Source organism: Geotrypetes seraphini, chromosome 8 (genome assembly GCF_902459505.1).
Source record: "Geotrypetes seraphini chromosome 8, aGeoSer1.1, whole genome shotgun sequence".
Classification (NCBI taxonomy): domain Eukaryota; kingdom Metazoa; phylum Chordata; class Amphibia; order Gymnophiona; family Dermophiidae; genus Geotrypetes; species Geotrypetes seraphini.
Genome location: NC_047091.1, coordinates 136370070 through 136386439, shown reverse-complemented (window position 1 = coordinate 136386439; position 16370 = coordinate 136370070). Strand labels below are relative to the sequence as shown.

Genomic DNA, 16370 nt, shown 5'->3' with positions numbered 1-16370 from the left:
GTTACAGGAAAATACTTTTAAAACCAATAGGAGGAAATTTTTTTCACTCAGAGAATAGTTAAGCTCTGGAACGCATTCCAAGAGGATATTGTAAGAGCGGATAGCGTAGCTGGTTTTAAGAAAGGTTTGGACAAGTTCCTGGAGAAAAAGTCCATAGTCTGTTATTAAGAAAGACACGGGGGAAACCACTGCTTGCCCTGTATCGGTAGCATGGAATATTGCTACTCCTTGGGTTTTGGCCAGGTATTAGTGACCTGGATTGGCCACCGTGAGAACAGGTTATGGGCTTGATGGACCATTGGTCTGACCCAGTAAGGCTATTCTTATGTTCTTACCCAGTCCTCAGGACACACCCAGTCAGTCAGACATTTTGGGGATATCTACAATGAATATGCATGAGGTAAATTTGCATGTTTTGTCTTTATTATATGTATATTTCTTTCATGCATATTTATTGTGGATATCCTGAAAATCAGACTGAAAAACACTTTACTAGAATAATAATGGCACTCGAGAACAGGTACACAAGTTTAAGCCTACAATCAGTGGCGTAGTGAGGGTAGGAGGTACCCAGGATGATGGCACTCCCCTGTGCTCTCCACTCCATCCCCCCTCTCCTTCAGTGCCTACCTCGCTCTTTCCGCACCCCACACAACACACTCTCACCCTCCCTTACTACCCCCAATATCTCTTTAAATTTTCACCAGCTCAAGCATCTTCTCTGGCCTGCTGCTCGTGCCGGTGTTGGCTTTCCCTCTGATGTCACTTCCTGACCACGCGACCCAGAAGTGATTTCAGAGGGAGCCAGGCTGGCGTGAGCAGCAGGCCAGAGTAATTGCTCGTGCTGGCGAATTTTTAAAGAAATACAAGGAAAAGGGAGGGCACGAGCATGGTGTGGGGGTGGGTGCAGATAGTTGCTGGTGCCCCCACCAAGACGGCACCTGGGGTGGTCTGTCCCCCCTGCCCCCTCTTTAATACCCAACTGTTTATAACATCACTAACAGACCAGGATTTCAGGATATTCCTAATGAATATGCATAAGATAGATTTGTATACAGGCTCTCCTAAAACCCTGACCTGTTTGCACACTCCTGCTATAGGCAGCTTGGAGGCACACAGAGAGCAGGCTAGTTCCTGTTGTAGCGGGAGAGTGAATAACCATCGTATGTGTAGGGATCTGTGTTTTGGTAGATCTCCTTGGTCGAATTCCGAGCTTCCTTAGAGATCTTTTGAAAACGACGTAGGAAGATTATAACAAGGAGAAGTAGAATGGCCTGTAAGATGATGAAGATAAAGAGGCAGAGCTGGCAGATGAGGGCTAGGTTGCAATGCCAGTACTGGCAGGTGGCGAGCACTTCATCCTCGGTCAGGTACATGATAAGCCTCCCTCTCAAAGTGGGCGGGGAGGAGCATACCACATCTCGGTACAGCTTCCGATTCTGTTGCTTCTGGAGCCAGGAGCGCAGGTATAGGATGTTACAGTCACAGGTCCAGGGGTTATGTTGTAGGTAGACCTCCCGCAGGTCCAGCAGACCATCAAAGATCCCATTGGGAAGCGCTTTAAGGACGTTGTGGCTCAGGTGTATGACGTCAGTGGAAGGAGGGAAGGCAACTGGTAGGCTTTCCTCAGTGAGCTCCATATTGTTGCAGTAAACTGTGTTGAAGTTGCAGTGGCAGGGGGAGGGGCAGCTGCACACCACAAGTGACAGGAAACCAAAGAGAGGAAGAAGTAGAATCCAGCATTTCATCTTCAGCCCTGGAACAGAAGAAGCCATAGGACAAAGAGTTAGTTATTGGTCTCAGGCTGTTGAAAAGCTCTAGGCCAGTGGTTCTCAATCCTGTCCTGGGGGACCTCCAGACAGTCAGGTTTTCAAGATATCCCTAATGAATATGCATGAAAGAGATTTGCATATAATGGAAGTGACAGGCATGCAAATCTTTCTCATGCATATTCATTAGGGATATCTTGAAAACCCGACTGGCTGGAGGTCCCCCAGGACAGGGTTGAGAACCATTGCTCTAGGCTACTAAGAGACCAAATTAATCAGGCCTGGCTGTGTTCCAATGCTTTTATAACCTTCTAGCTCTTGAGAACAGAACCGTATACGTCATGAGGGTGAGTATAGGGTTACCAGATGTCCAGATTTACCCAGACATGACCTCTTTTTAGAGGACTGTCCAGGCGTCCAGACGGCTTTTCAAAACCCCGCACTTTGGGTTTTCAAAAGTGTTGAGATCGGGGGCCACATCTGGACGGCACCTGTGCATGTGCAGATGCAACATGGTGGCATCTGTGACCTCATTACGTCGCATCTGTGCATGCGCGGATGACCTCCAGACACAGCCCCAAAGAGATGAGGTTTGTATGAGGCCAGGGTTGGGGGGGCGGAACGAGGCAGGACTGTGGGTGGAAAGGGGTGGGGCCTGGGGCAGGGCCACACGCCCTCTTTTTTTCCTGCAAAAATCTGGTAACCAACCGAGCCTTTCTTGTATAATCTTGGTGGCAACCCTATTGCATTGACAAAGGCAGTGGGTACAGCCTGGAAAGGTCAGCACAATTTAAAGTGAATGTGTGAGAATGATGTGTTATGCGTTAGGTACATCCGGTTTTATAGACTTGGGTTTCTGCTCCAAACCCAGATACTTCGTCTACCTGACATCTTGCTTGTCTATAAGAAGAGCTGCTGGTAGGCTTAGAAACAGAGAGCATTAGGGAAATATAAAGACCATCTAGTTTCACGCATGGTGCACTGTCACTGACCCCAGCTGAGGTCTGGTTTCCTGCTAATATTCAGGGCTATTTGATTGGCCAGAAATGGCACTGGCCAATTAAATAGCACTTAACCGATTAAATATGAATATTCGGCATGAGATAACCAGTTATCTCTACTGAATATTTGCAGTTAGCGGCAAAAACATAACGGGCTATATTGCGCGATAACCAGCAATTTTCAACACTGAGCGGCTAAGTTTAGCAGCCAAATTGGACCACATAAATTGCAGTCCTATAAATTTAACCAGTCAATATTGACATAGCTAGTTAACCTTTTAGTGGCCACAAAATCATAATGATGGATATTCAATGCTGGTCACTGGAAATGGCCCAGCATTGAATATCCACAGTCAGCGCTTCCCACGGGACTTATCTGGCCTGCCTCCCACAACATGCCTCTTTGTGTTTATCCCACAGATATGCATTTGGGGGGGCATAAAACCAGGGTTTTCCAGGCCTATATTTCTGACGCCTCCCTTTGATGTGAATTGCGCCTCTATAAGTGCTTTAGGCCGCCTAAAGTCACTTCCAGCGTTAACCACACCTACAGTGGCGTTAAGCGGCCTAAAGCACCTACGGAGGTGCGATTCTGGCACTGACCTTTTAGGCGCCTTGGAACTCAATTAAAAAACGTTTCAACAATGGTTTTTTTTTTTTACTGAGGGCGTCTTCTGGCACCTAAAAAAATTAGTGCCGGTTAGAGAATCCAGGCCTTAGCAGCTAGCTACTAATTGTGGATATTCAGTGGGAGATAGCCATCCTGTTCCTGGCCGGTTAAATAATTTTGAATATCAGGGGGCAGGTGTGACATTTCCAGAGTAGGAAAAAAAACCTGAGGATGATTATATCAGATGATGAAAGCACATTTTGATAAGGCAGTAGCAGGAGGTGAACAGCATTAGGAGCAGTGGCATCTCCAGCAAAAATGTTTAGGGTGGCGATTGAGGGAGCTTGCAGCTCTACTAGGACTGGCCGTAGTATCTGCCTGCAGCTATCATAGAGAAAGATATGTACTTTTTCATGCAGGTATCTGGGGTTGTGGGAGGGGGTGTCAGTAACCACTGGGGAAGTGTGTGGGGGCCATATTTTCATCTCTCCACTGGTTATCTGGTCAGTTTGGGTACCTTTTTGGCCTTTATTCATTATAAAAACAGGTCTAGCCCAAAACGTCTAAATTCTGCCCTGGACATTTTATAAAATGTTGGATTATCGCTGTAAAACTTCCAAGTGCTAAGCCCGCCCTAATCCCACTCAAAACATGCCTCTAACATGCCCCCCTTAAGATGTAGATGCACTAGAGATAAAACAACCAGAAAGACATCTAAAAGTAGGTTTGAAAATACCTACCTGGACATTTTCACTAGTAAGTCATCCAGTCTTCTGGATGTCTATATTTTTTGAAAATGAGCCCCCGTGTCTCTTGATTCAAACTTGATCAGACAAAAGTCTGCTGTAAGACAATCACCTGAACATATATCATATCCTGCAAAATGTTCAAAAACCCCCATCTGATATTATAACATTAATATAATTTTAGTTTATTTTGATGTAATCTTAGTAAGGCCAACAGCAAAACGCTATTCACAAACTTGTGCAAAAATACACTCAGAACCTTACTATATCCTAACAGCACTATCTCCCAGGACTCAAAAAAGAACAGACTTATTCATGAAAAGGCAGCACTATAAATATTATACCAGGCCCTAAAACACCAATACACTATCTAGCGAAAAATAAAAACCCCACAAAGCAAACGGGACTGCCACAAGATCTCTACATAGACTCTACATTTTACACCTTGGTCACAAGCACAAACAGAGGTTTTGAGTATTGGCCGGGAGAAACAGTTGTTGGAATTTCCCTCTGGAATAGTTCTGGACAAAGTGGTGGTGTCTGTACTTCAGCAGTGTAGCTATTTGGGTGTCATTCTGGACTCAGCATTATCATTTAAGCCACAAATAAAATTGGTGGTGTCGCATGCATTCTTCAAGATAAGACAGCTGAGCAGATTGAGAGATTTTCTGTCTGTAGATAATTTCAGAACTACTATTGTGATGATGTTGACTCCAGTATTTCATTACTGCAATGCTTTGTATTTAGGGTTACCTAAGTATGTTGTAAAGGCTTTACAATTTGCGCAGAATGCAGCTGCGAGCGTTATTGTACACGTTTTGAGATCTGAGCATATCATCCCAGTCCCGAGCAAATTACATTGGCTACCTATCCAACTGTGTATTGAATTTCAGGTTCTCTGTGTAATTTTCAAGCTGTTGAATGATAATTGCCCTATGGTGTTGCGATCATTGTTACATTTTTATAAGCCAAGGAGGAACCTGCCATCTGTGGATAAGCTGTGCTTGGATGTGCCTCCTTTGAATGTAATGAGGTTGTCTGGGTTTCGTAAAGCTATGTTATCAGTACAGTGGCCAATTTGTTAGAGCACATTACTGTTGGGTTTAAGGCAAGCTTAAAGTGTGTTATAGTTCAAGAAGCGGTTAAAAACTATAATCTATATATGTATATATTTAGTTACCTCTATGTTCAGTTTCTAGTAGAAGATTTAAAATATTCATGATTTTTTAGGTAGCTCGGTGTCATTTTTTGCTTTTGTATGTTTTTAGTGATTGTGGTGCGTTATTTGGGAAAGAGAATGTTGCTATTGGCTCTAGTGAATTTGATGTCAATGTTTTGTTGTATTGATTTGTTTATTGTATGTTTTATGGTTTTTCTGATTTTATTTTGTGTGTTATGGATATGCAGACTATAAATTTTTAAATAAATAAAGCACAGACCCTCAACAAATATGAAAAAAAGACACCACAGATCTGTAACAGAGACATGAAAGTAAAAAGTTGAACTGGAATCCTCAAGAAGTCAGATTCTGCAAATAAAACAAACAAGAGAAGTAGAAAGTAAAATGCCAAGATATCTATAGATGTGTATTTCCAAAACATGGTAGATAGTGTCCCAAGCTTATACAAATTTTTTATATACAGATGTATCAAAATATGGGTGTTCAGGAAGGAAAGATGACCTCAGTGGGTCCCACCACACTGTCTTTGTTTTATTGTCATTAACAATGTGTTCAGTGCCTTTTCTAATGAGGCCATTTTGTAATTTTGTAATTGCTTGGTTTTAATTATTTTGAAGTATAGGTTTAAGAACATAAGAATTTGCCACTGCTGGGTCAGACCAGTGGTCCATCGTGCCCAGCAGTCCGCTCCTGCAGTGGCCCCCAAGTCAAAGACCAGCCCTACTTGCTTACATTCTAGTTCAACAGGAACCCATCCAACTTTGTCTTAAATGCCTGGAGGGTGTTTTCCCCTATAACAGCCTCCGGAAGAGCGTTCCAGTTTTCAATCACTCTCTGGATGAAGAAGAACTTCCTTACGTTTATACGAAATCTATGCCCTTTTAACTTTAGAGAGTGCCCTCTCGTTCTCCCTACCTTGGAGAGGGTAAACAACCTGTCTCTATCTACTAAGTCTATTCCCTTCAGTATCTTGAATGTTTCGATCATGTCCCTTCTCAGTCTCCTCTTTTCAAGGGAGAAGAGGCCCAGTTTCTCTAATCTCTCACTAAGGTTGTTTACTGTATGCTGTTATTTTATAATGTTCTGTTTGTTGTTGTATGTCATGTTTTGTTTTAATTATGTATGTATTCCTCACTGGAGATCCCTTACAATTGAACATGCTGCTTTGGAGCGCCGTGATTTTGTGGACATAGATTCTCCTCAGGGAAAACTTTATTCTGGCACCCTTTGACAGACTATTGAATGGTTAATCTATATATTTACTGGACAACTGGTTGTAGCGTGAGAGATGCCTTTGTTGTATTTTGGTTTGGGGAGGGGGGAACTATAGAACTGGATATTAGTTATGATGCTACAGATGTTTTTCTTAGTAAGGTTTGCTATTGAAAATGAATAAAAAATATTTAAACATAATTATGTACGTATTGTTGTTATCCACATAGATGTCTGATATGTGGGCTATAAGTGTAATAAATAAATATTCCTGAACCCTGTCAACACTGGTCAACATTGGTCAACCCTGTTAATGACAACATAAAAAAGACAGTGTGACTGACCCACTGAGGTTGTTACTCCTTCTAGTATTTCTGGAGTGGCAACTAATATTTGGGGTGGGGGGCAATTGCCCCTCATGCCTACCCTGTAGTAACCTATGATTAGGAGGAACAAAGCTAGCAGAAAAATGGAGGTGATTATGCCATCATGGACATACCAGAAGCTGTCCAGAGAAAGGATACCCAAAGGGTCTGGGGTCTGAATCAGAAGAAACTTACAAATCTAATCAAACCTATATATTCTAGAAGAGGTGAGATAGGGAAGATATGAAAGAGATATGAGATGCCTGAAAGATAATAATAATGGACCAGAAGGAAGCTTGTTTCAAAAGAAAGATCTCGAACAGGGAGTCATGAGACGAGTAAGGGCAGCATGGAATGGACGGATTCAAACAGTGACAGAGTTTTAGAGGGCCTGGAATAAGCATAGAAGTTTCTTAGGAGAAAAGTTATCAAAGTGGGCATAACTCATGCTATTTTAGTACATTTTATACAATTAAACCTTGTTACTAATAATCTGGGTTAACAGTAAAATACCCCTTCTTAATGGTAGCCCAAATTGATAACTCCTCTCACCCACCCACTCCCACCCGCTTAGTCTGTAAAAATGGAAAATAATCTAGCAACATTGAAGCATTCATAGAACTGGACTCCCCCGATTCAATAATAGGTCTAAGGACAAAAATGTATGCCAAAGAGGCTAATGTGAAATGTTAGAAGTCCCAGTGGCAACACAGGTATGCTATCCACACAACCAGGTTGTCTGACAGGCTGCAACAAAGGAATCAATCAGCAGCTGGTTCTGTCTGGCAGGCTGTGACAAGGGAATCAATCAGCAGCTTGTAGCAACTGGTTCTGTCTGGCAGGCTGTTGGTACATTTTGGAATTATTAGTTCTAGTGGAAAGAAAAACACTCAGCCAGGTCTGTTTGGCAGATTGCACAGGGGACTTAGCAGTCTGGATATTTAGGCAATCAATGGTTAATTAATTGGAGAAAGATAGGTTCTGAGGAAACATGAGAAACTATTTCTCTGGTGAGAGGATGATGGAAGCCTGGAATAACCTACCAGCAGAAGCAGTGAAAGCTAGCACTGTGACAGGATATAAGAATACCTGAAGCAGGTTCAGAGGGCAATGGCAAGAGTAGATGTAAAACATTAGGCAAAGAAATAGTGAGGTTTCTTGAGGTTTAAATCCATTTTAGGAATAGCAGATGACAAAAGGAGAAGACAGGGCCAAAGGCTCATTCTACCTGAATTGTAGCTCAGATTGTGAGCCCTCTTAAGCAGAGAAATATATACAGAACCTGAATTCAAGCTCACTGAGCTCACATTTTGGAAAAGTGAGTGATGAAATCTAAAATAATCCTGCAATACCTTCCAGTTCGATGTGGGTAGCAAGATAAGAGAACTGTACAATAATAGTGAATTACAATATCATACCACAGCAGTAAATTATAAGATACAAAGTAGAAACGGACCATAAAATCATTCCCCTAAAAATTTACAAAACAGATAGGTTTATAACATTTATCTTTAAGTGAAAAGATCTGTTTAGAGGCAACAATTCCATTTAGCAGCATGCAGCCTGATAAGAGAGTGTTAATTCCAAATACTTTTTACATAAACAGCCTCTAACTATGCAGAAAACATAAGGGCCCACAACAAGTGAGTAGGTTGACTAAATGTGTTCAACTTGATAGCTTTGAGGTAAGGAAAGCTGCCGGACTCGCAGGAGGAAAGGGGGTAAAAAAAGGAAGAAGCTGTACATGAATGGAAGGGAAGAGAGAGGAGGGAAATGCTGCACATGGATGGAAGGGAAGGGAGAGGGAAATGTGCATGGATGAAAGGGAGAAAAGAGAAACATACATAGATGGAAAGGAAGGGGAGACTTCTGCACATGGATGGAAGGGAAAGGAGAGAGAAATGTGCATAGATGAAAGGGAGAAAAGAGAAACGTGCATAGATGGAAAGGAAGGGGAGAATTCTGCACATGGATGGAAAGGAAGGGAGAAGGAAATGTGCATGGATGAAAGGGAGAAAGGAGAAACGTACATAGATGGAAAGGAAGGGGAGAATTCTGCACATGGATGGAAGGGAAGGGGAGGGAAATGTGCATGGATGAAAGGGAGAAGGGAGAAACGTACATAGATGGAAAGGAAGGGGAAAATTCTGCACATGGATGGAAGGGAAAGGAGAGGGAAATGTGCATGAATGAAAGGGAGAAGGGAGAAACGTACATAGATGGAAAGGAAGGGGAGAATTCTACACATGGATGGAAGGGAAGGGAGAGGGAAATGTGCATGGATGAAAGGGAGAAGGGAGAAATGTACATAGATAGAAAGGAAGGGGAGAATTCTGCACATGGATGGAAGGGAAAGGAGAGGGAAATGTGCATGAATGAAAGGGAGAAAGGAGAAACGTACATAGATGGAAAGGAAGGGGAGAATTCTGCACATGGATGGAAGGGAAGGGGAGGGAAATGTGCATGGATGAAAGGGAGAAGGGAGAAACGTACATAGATGGAAAGGAAGGGGAAAATTCTGCACATGGATGGAAGGGAAAGGAGAGGGAAATGTGCATGAATGAAAGGGAGAAGGGAGAAACGTACATAGATGGAAAGGAAGGGGAGAATTCTACACATGGATGGAAGGGAAGGGAGAGGGAAATGTGCATGGATGAAAGGGAGAAGGGAGAAACATACATAGATGGAAAAGAAGGGGAGAATTCTGCACATGGATGGAAGGGAAAGGAGAGAGAAATGTGCATGGAGAAAGGGAGAAGGGAGAAATATGCATAGATGGAAAGGAAGGGGAGAATTCTGCACATGGATGGAAGGGAAAGGAGAGGAAAATGAGCATGAATAAAAGGGAGAAGGGAGAAACGTACATAGATGGAAAGGAAGGGGAGAATTCTGCACATGGATGGAAGGGAAGGGAGAGGGAAATGTGCATGGATGAAAGGGAGAAGGGAGAAATGTACATAGATGGAAAGGAAGGGGAGAATTCTGCACATGGATGGAAGGGAAGGGGAGGGAAATGTGCATGGATGAAAGGGAGAAGGGAGAAACGTACATAGATGGAAAGGAAGGGGAGAATTCTGCACATGGATGGAAGGGAAAGGAGAGGGAAATGTGCATGAATGAAAGGGAGAAGGGAGAAACGTACATAGATGGAAAGGAAGGGGAGAATTCTGCACATGGATGGAAGGGAAGGGAGAGGGATATGTGCATGGATGAAAGGGAGAAAAGAGAAACGTGCATAGATGGAAAGGAAGGGGAGAATTCTGCACATGGATGGAAGGGAAGGGATAGGGAAATGTGCATGAATGAAAGGGAGAAAGGAGAAACGTACATAGATGGAAAGGAAGGGGAGAATTCTGCACATGGATGGAAGGGAAGGGAGAGGGAAATGTGCATGGATGAAAGGGAGAAGGGAGAAATGTACATAGATGGAAAGGAAGGGGAGAATTCTGCACATGGATGGAAGGGAAGGGGAGGGAAATGTGCATGGATGAAAGGGAGAAGGGAGAAACGTACATAGATGGAAAGGAAGGGGAAAATTCTGCACATGGATGGAAGGGAAAGGAGAGGGAAATGTGCATGAATGAAAGGGAGAAGGGAGAAACGTACATAGATGGAAAGGAAGGGGAGAATTCTGCACATGGATGGAAGGGAAGGGAGAGGGAAATGTGCATGGATGAAAGGGAGAAGGGAGAAACATACATAGATGGAAAGGAAAGGGAGAATTCTGCACATGGATGGAAGGGAAAGGAGAGAGAAATGTGCATGGATGAAAGGGAGAAGGGAGAAACGTGCATAGATGGAAAGGAAGGGGAGAATTCTGCACATGGATGGAAGGGAAAGGAGAGGGAAATGTGCATGAAAGAAAGGGAGAAGGGAGAAACGTACATAGATGGAAAGGAAGGGGAGAATTCTGCACATGGATGGAAGGGAAGGGAGAGGGATATGTGCATGGATGAAAGGGAGAAAAGAGAAACGTGCATAGATGGAAAGGAAGGGGAGAATTCTGCACATGGATGAAAGGGAAGGGAGAGGGAAATGTGCATGAATGAAAGGGAGAAAGGAGAAACGTACATAGATGGAAAGGAAGGGCAGAATTCTGCACATGGATGGAAGGGAAGGGAGAGGGAAATGTGCATGGATGAAAGGGAGAAGGGAGAAACGTACATAAATGGAAAGGAAGGGGAGAATGTAGGGCAGGAACTGAAGAAGAAAGGAGAGAAAAGAAATGACAAAGGGATATAAGCAATCCCTGTAAACAGAATTAAGGGCACAAACAGGAGTGGGTACAGAACCTGAGACTTGGAACAAGATGATCAGAAAAATAAAATCATAAGGTAATAAAAATATTTTTATTTTAGTGACTGAATTATGTGAGTTTGAGAATGTACATTTGCTGGAGCTATTTTGCCGAGTACAGGAGGAAATGCATTTCTTCTTATTTCCCTTGTGTTTTCAGACCCTGGCATCTCGGATTTCAGTTAAATTTGGTCTACTTTAGTACTCCGCCTTTTAGTTTGTGGTCACTTATCTTGTATTTGAATAGGGGCTGTTCAGAATGTGTAACTGAGGCCAGGAAGGGGTGCTGTGGAAGGGTTCAGGTTTATTAAAAAGTTTGCTATACCAGTCTTGAGTAAGAACTTTCTTACACTGCCCTATATTGAATGAAGTTCATTTTCTCTACCCCTCTTTCTTTTTTAATTTTTTTCTTTTTCCAAAATTTAAAATGTAAACCACTCTGAGAGACAGCAATTAGGATAATAAAAGAGAATAATGCTGAAATATGCAGGGCTCTTTGTGTCTCTAAAGACGTTGAGTGAGAGTGAAAATGGAGTTAATATGGTCAAAGACAGGCAATAGGAGATGGGGACAAAGGGAAGAGACAAGGGAAGGAAGGAGGGTAGATGAGGGCTGAGAGGTTGAGTAGTGAGTACAAAGGATGGAAATGAGGACTAGGGCATGGGAAGAAGATAGATGGGGGATGGAAGATTGAGGAAGGAGAAAGATAGATGGGGGCAATGGGATTTGTTGGGCAAGAAATGAGAGGGAGATGAGAAAAGCCGGTTGGTAGATGAAGTAAAAAGGAGACCAGAGGATGAGAGAGAATGAGGGATAAAAATCATGTATGGGTGGATAGAGAGGCAGAGAATAGAAAAGAAAGAAAGAAAAAAAAAGAAACATGAAAAAGTATGTGTCAGGCAGAACTAGAAAAAGAAGGGAAGAAGGACAAGAAGGGAGATAAGAAATGGAAAGGCAGATTGGAAAAGAATTTAGAAGATGGATACAAAAAGTGGGACAGACTGGGACCAACCCAGTTAGGAAAAGTGTTCAGAAGACAAAAAGTGAAAATGAAAAAAAATATATATTTTTTTCATGTAATACTTTTTAAGTATTGGAAAATGTCCACTTTGAGGGGAAATGTACATCATTTCTATTTTTATATTTAGCAGAGCACAGGAGAGAATGCATTTCTGCTTCTTTTGCCAGTATTTTCACTACAGCTTGTGCCAAAAGACGTATGAGTAGAGACTGGAAGCCCTGAATATGTATACACTAGAGCAGTGGTTCCCAACCGTGTCCTGGAGGGTTTTCAGTGTAGCCCTAATGCAGTGGTTCCCAACCCTGTCCTGGAGGAACATCAGGCCAATTGGGTTTTCAGGCTAGCCCTAATGAATATGCATGAAGCAAATTTGCATGCCTATCACTTCATCATATGCAAATCTCTCTCATGCATATTCATTAGGGCTAGCCTGAAAACCCGATTGGCCTGGTGTTCCTCCAGGACAGGGTTGGGAATCACTGCCCTAATGAATATGCATGAGAGAGATTTGCATATAATGGAAGTGATAGACATGCAAATCTGCTCCATGCATATTCATTAGGGTTAGCCTGAAAACCCTATTGGCCTGGTGGTCCTCCAGGACAGGGTTGGGAACCACTGCCTAGAGCAGGGGTAGGCAATTCCGGTCCTCGAAAGCCGGAGCCAGGTCAGGTTTTCAAGATATCCACAATAAATATGCATGAGATAGATTTGCATCTCAAGGAGGCAGTGCATGCAAATCTATCTCATAAATAGTCATTGTGGATATCCTGAAAACCTGACCTGACTCCGGCTCTCGAGGACTGGAATTGCCTATCTCTGCCCTACAGGAAAGGAGGGACAGGAGAGATATGATTCAGATGTTCAAATACTTGAAGGGTATTAACATAGAACAAAACCTTTTCCAGAGAAAGGAAAATGATAAAACCAGAGGACATAATTTGAGGTTGAGGGATGGTAGATTCAAGAGCAATGTTAAGAAATTCTACTTTACGGAGAGGGTGGTGAATGCCTGGAATGCGCTCCCGAGAGAGGTGGTGGAGAGGAAAACAGTGACAGAGTTCAAAGAAGCATGGGATGAACACAGAGGATCTAGAATCAGAAAATAATAGGAAATATTGAACTAAGGCCAGTGCTGGGCAGACTTGCACGGTCTGTGTCTGTATATGGCCGTTTGGGGGAGGATGGGCTGGAGAGGGCTTCAATGACTGAGAGGGTTTAGATGGGATGGAGTAGGATTTAACAGAGATTTCGACAGTTGGAACTCAAGGACAGTACCAGGTAGAGCTTTGGATTCTTGCCCAGAAATAGCTAAGAAGAAAAAGTTTAAATTTAAAAATTTAAATTGAATCAGGTTGGGCAGACTGGATGGACCATTCGGGTCTTTATCTGCCGTCATCTACTTTGTTACTATGAGTCTGACTTTCTTCGGAGCCTCCATTTCTGTTCTTGTCTGCATGGTTTTATTGTGGTTCCCTATTCTGTATCAGGCGATCTGCATGTGCGACTGAGGCGAAGGATTCGGCTAGCGTGTAATGTTTGTGTAGGAATGTGTAACACTCCAACTTGTTCCAGTTTCCCATTAGCAGATATATTGGTGCTCTAGGATCCAGTGTCATATTTATAGCATAAGTAGGTTAGGACTGTTATCGTTTGGTATTTCCCCTTTATGGGTTTTGAATGTCTTTTGACAGCATTTTGTGTTATTCTGGCCTCTTTGAAAGCAGGTGCTGGGTCAAAATTAAAATACAGTCTAAATTTAAAAACTTTCCTGTTTAACGATGCATTCGGAACATAAATGTCCTTCTAAGGACAATTGGAGGATCCATTTCTTTTTTTTCCCCCTTCCCCATGTTTCTTCCCTTTTATGTTCTTTTCTTTTGTTTATATACGTCCAAAATTTACGGTTCTCTCATACAGTTAGCACCTAGTGCCGTCTGTATCTGTTAATCGTAGCTATAATTTATGTATTTTATTTTAACGTATAACGCCTAGAAGCCTGATTAGGCAGTATTTCAAATTTTTTATAAACTTGAGTATCTTGTAGAACCACCACACAAACACCCGTTTGATCCCTGTCAGAGGAAGGATCAAGAGCTTTTCATGAGGTGATCACCAGAATGTGAGTATTTGTTTGTATGGTGAGTTGTAAGAGGGAGAGCTCCATAGTTGGGGAAAATGGAATTTGCAGCATAGAACTGGAACTTCAGGGTTTGTGTTGGGATTTTGACCAATCTTGTGGAGAATCCATACAGAAAAATTTGCTGAATGATGGTATCAATTATAATGCTAATTTAAAAGTAGGGGAAAGAGAGGTATGATGTGTGGAAATGTCGCTTTGACATGCCACCCCCCCCTGCTGCTACTCCAAATATTTCTGTTTAGAGATGCCACTGATTGCAACACAATTAAATTCACAATAGCTATAAAGTTTGTACAGCTGTGAAAAATGATAAATGCAGTGAGCCAGGAGGGATAGCTGCAGCTAAAACAGTGGCGGTGGTCATTCATATGGTCTCACCTGGGTCAAGTTAGCAGATCAGCTGATTGGCATGATCTGTACGTTAACAAAAATTTTGTATTGAACATAGTTAAGAAACTGTTGAATTTTTAATTAATTGTATTTCGCTGATTGTCCAGCCTTCTTCAGTGTAAACCGCCTAGAAATTGTTTGATTATGGCGGTATAGAAGAATAAAGTTATGTTATGTTATGTATCTCCCAATAAAAAAGAACAAAGGAAATAAGGTAATACCTTTTTTATTGGACTAACTCAATGTATTCCCCCCCCTCCCCACACACACACCTTTTACAAAACCGTAGCATGGATTTTAGCGCCGGCCACGACCGTAACAGCTCCGACGCTCAGAGAATTCCTTTGAGTATCGGAGCTGTTGCCGCTGCGGCCAGTGTTAAAAACTGCGCTATGGTTTTGTAAAAGGTGGGGTTTATGATGAGCTTTCAGAGGTAACCCTTCTTCAAATCAGAAAAAAAGCAAATGTTGGCAAACATCACCCACCCCTCCCTCTTCCTATCCCCAAAATGCTTTCATGTTTTCCTTATATATACTGATATTTGTCACCAAACTAGATAGTTAACGAACACTACAGCTGTTTAACTCACATATATTTAAACTTGGACTAGCAGAAAAAGAGTGCAATTATATAAACATGAGAGATAGGAATCGAGAATGCTTACCGTCGTGCAGGTACTGTGTTATTCTAGGACGGAGAGCAAGGAGCACATGGATTCAGTAAAAAAGAGAATGAAGAGTACGGACTGATCGGGGCAGATTTCAGCCTCTGACACTAGCAAACACTTTTCTATGTTTGGAAGTGACGTAAGGAGCTACCAAAAGACAGAAATGCTGTTTTACAGGATAAGAGGCTGTGGTATAGAGATACCAGAACCAAGATAAACATTTTCAAGAGTTTCTTAAAGGATTTCACAATCCAAAGGAGCTCTTATAAATGTATATATACCACCTCTTCTACAAAGCCACGCTAGCTGCTGCCGCGTGGTAACGGCCCTGAAGACCTATCCTCTATAATAAAACCGTGATCCCTGCCACCGTGATGTGTGCCTCCGTGCCAAATTCCATTTGCGGCGTGTGCACCGGCTTGGGGTGCTGATTGAGCGGCAGTTTGTCTCTATAATGGCAGGAGGGTGTAGTGCGGGTGCTGTGAGGTATCCCATGCTGATAAGAAGTGGAGGGGGAGAGGGAAAGGGAAAGGGGGTGGCTTTGGGGGGAGGGGTGTGCTGGGAGCAGACAGCAATCATGCTTTGCTCTGGGAGGGGGGAACAGAAGGGGGGAATTAAAGGAGATGCCAGGGCTTGGAGCATAGGAGGAAGGTATGCCAGTCTAAGGGAAAAGGAAGGGGGAGATGTGAGAGCATGGAGGGGGAACGAAAGATGGAAGAAAAGGAAAGGAGAGAGATGCCAGAGAATCAGGGAAGGGGAGATACCAGACTATGAGGAGAGGTGTGGGAGAGGGAAGGCGAGGAGAGAGATGCCAGACCAATGGGGTGAAAGGAGAGATGGAAGGGGGAGGCATACAGTTTCTGGAAGGGGCATAGAAGGAGAGAAGATGCCATATAGGGGAAGAGAGACGGCAGACAGTGAATGGAAGGAAGAGAGTTACAAGAAGATGAGGAAAGGAGAAACCACAGAA

The 16370-nt window shown here is 42.8% G+C and overlaps 1 protein-coding gene across 1 annotated transcript; it reads right to left on the bottom strand.

Moving 5' to 3' along the window:
* Nucleotides 1–280: 280 nt before the first annotated feature.
* On the bottom strand, nucleotides 281–15523 carry GP1BB (glycoprotein Ib platelet subunit beta). The gene is made up of 2 exons (XM_033956440.1): nucleotides 15398–15523; nucleotides 281–1756 (listed from the first exon to the last, which is right to left on the bottom strand). The coding sequence occupies exon 2, from the start codon at nucleotides 1746–1748 to the stop codon at nucleotides 1128–1130; it is 621 nt and encodes a 206-aa protein (XP_033812331.1). The 5' UTR covers nucleotides 1749–1756; nucleotides 15398–15523; the 3' UTR covers nucleotides 281–1127.
* Nucleotides 15524–16370: the final 847 nt, after the last annotated feature.

What these genes read in the sequence shown, in the direction of transcription:
- GP1BB (XM_033956440.1), bottom strand. Translation starts at nt 1,748, where the DNA reads ATGAAATGCTGGATTCTACTTCTTCCTCTCTTTGGTTTCCTGTCACTT.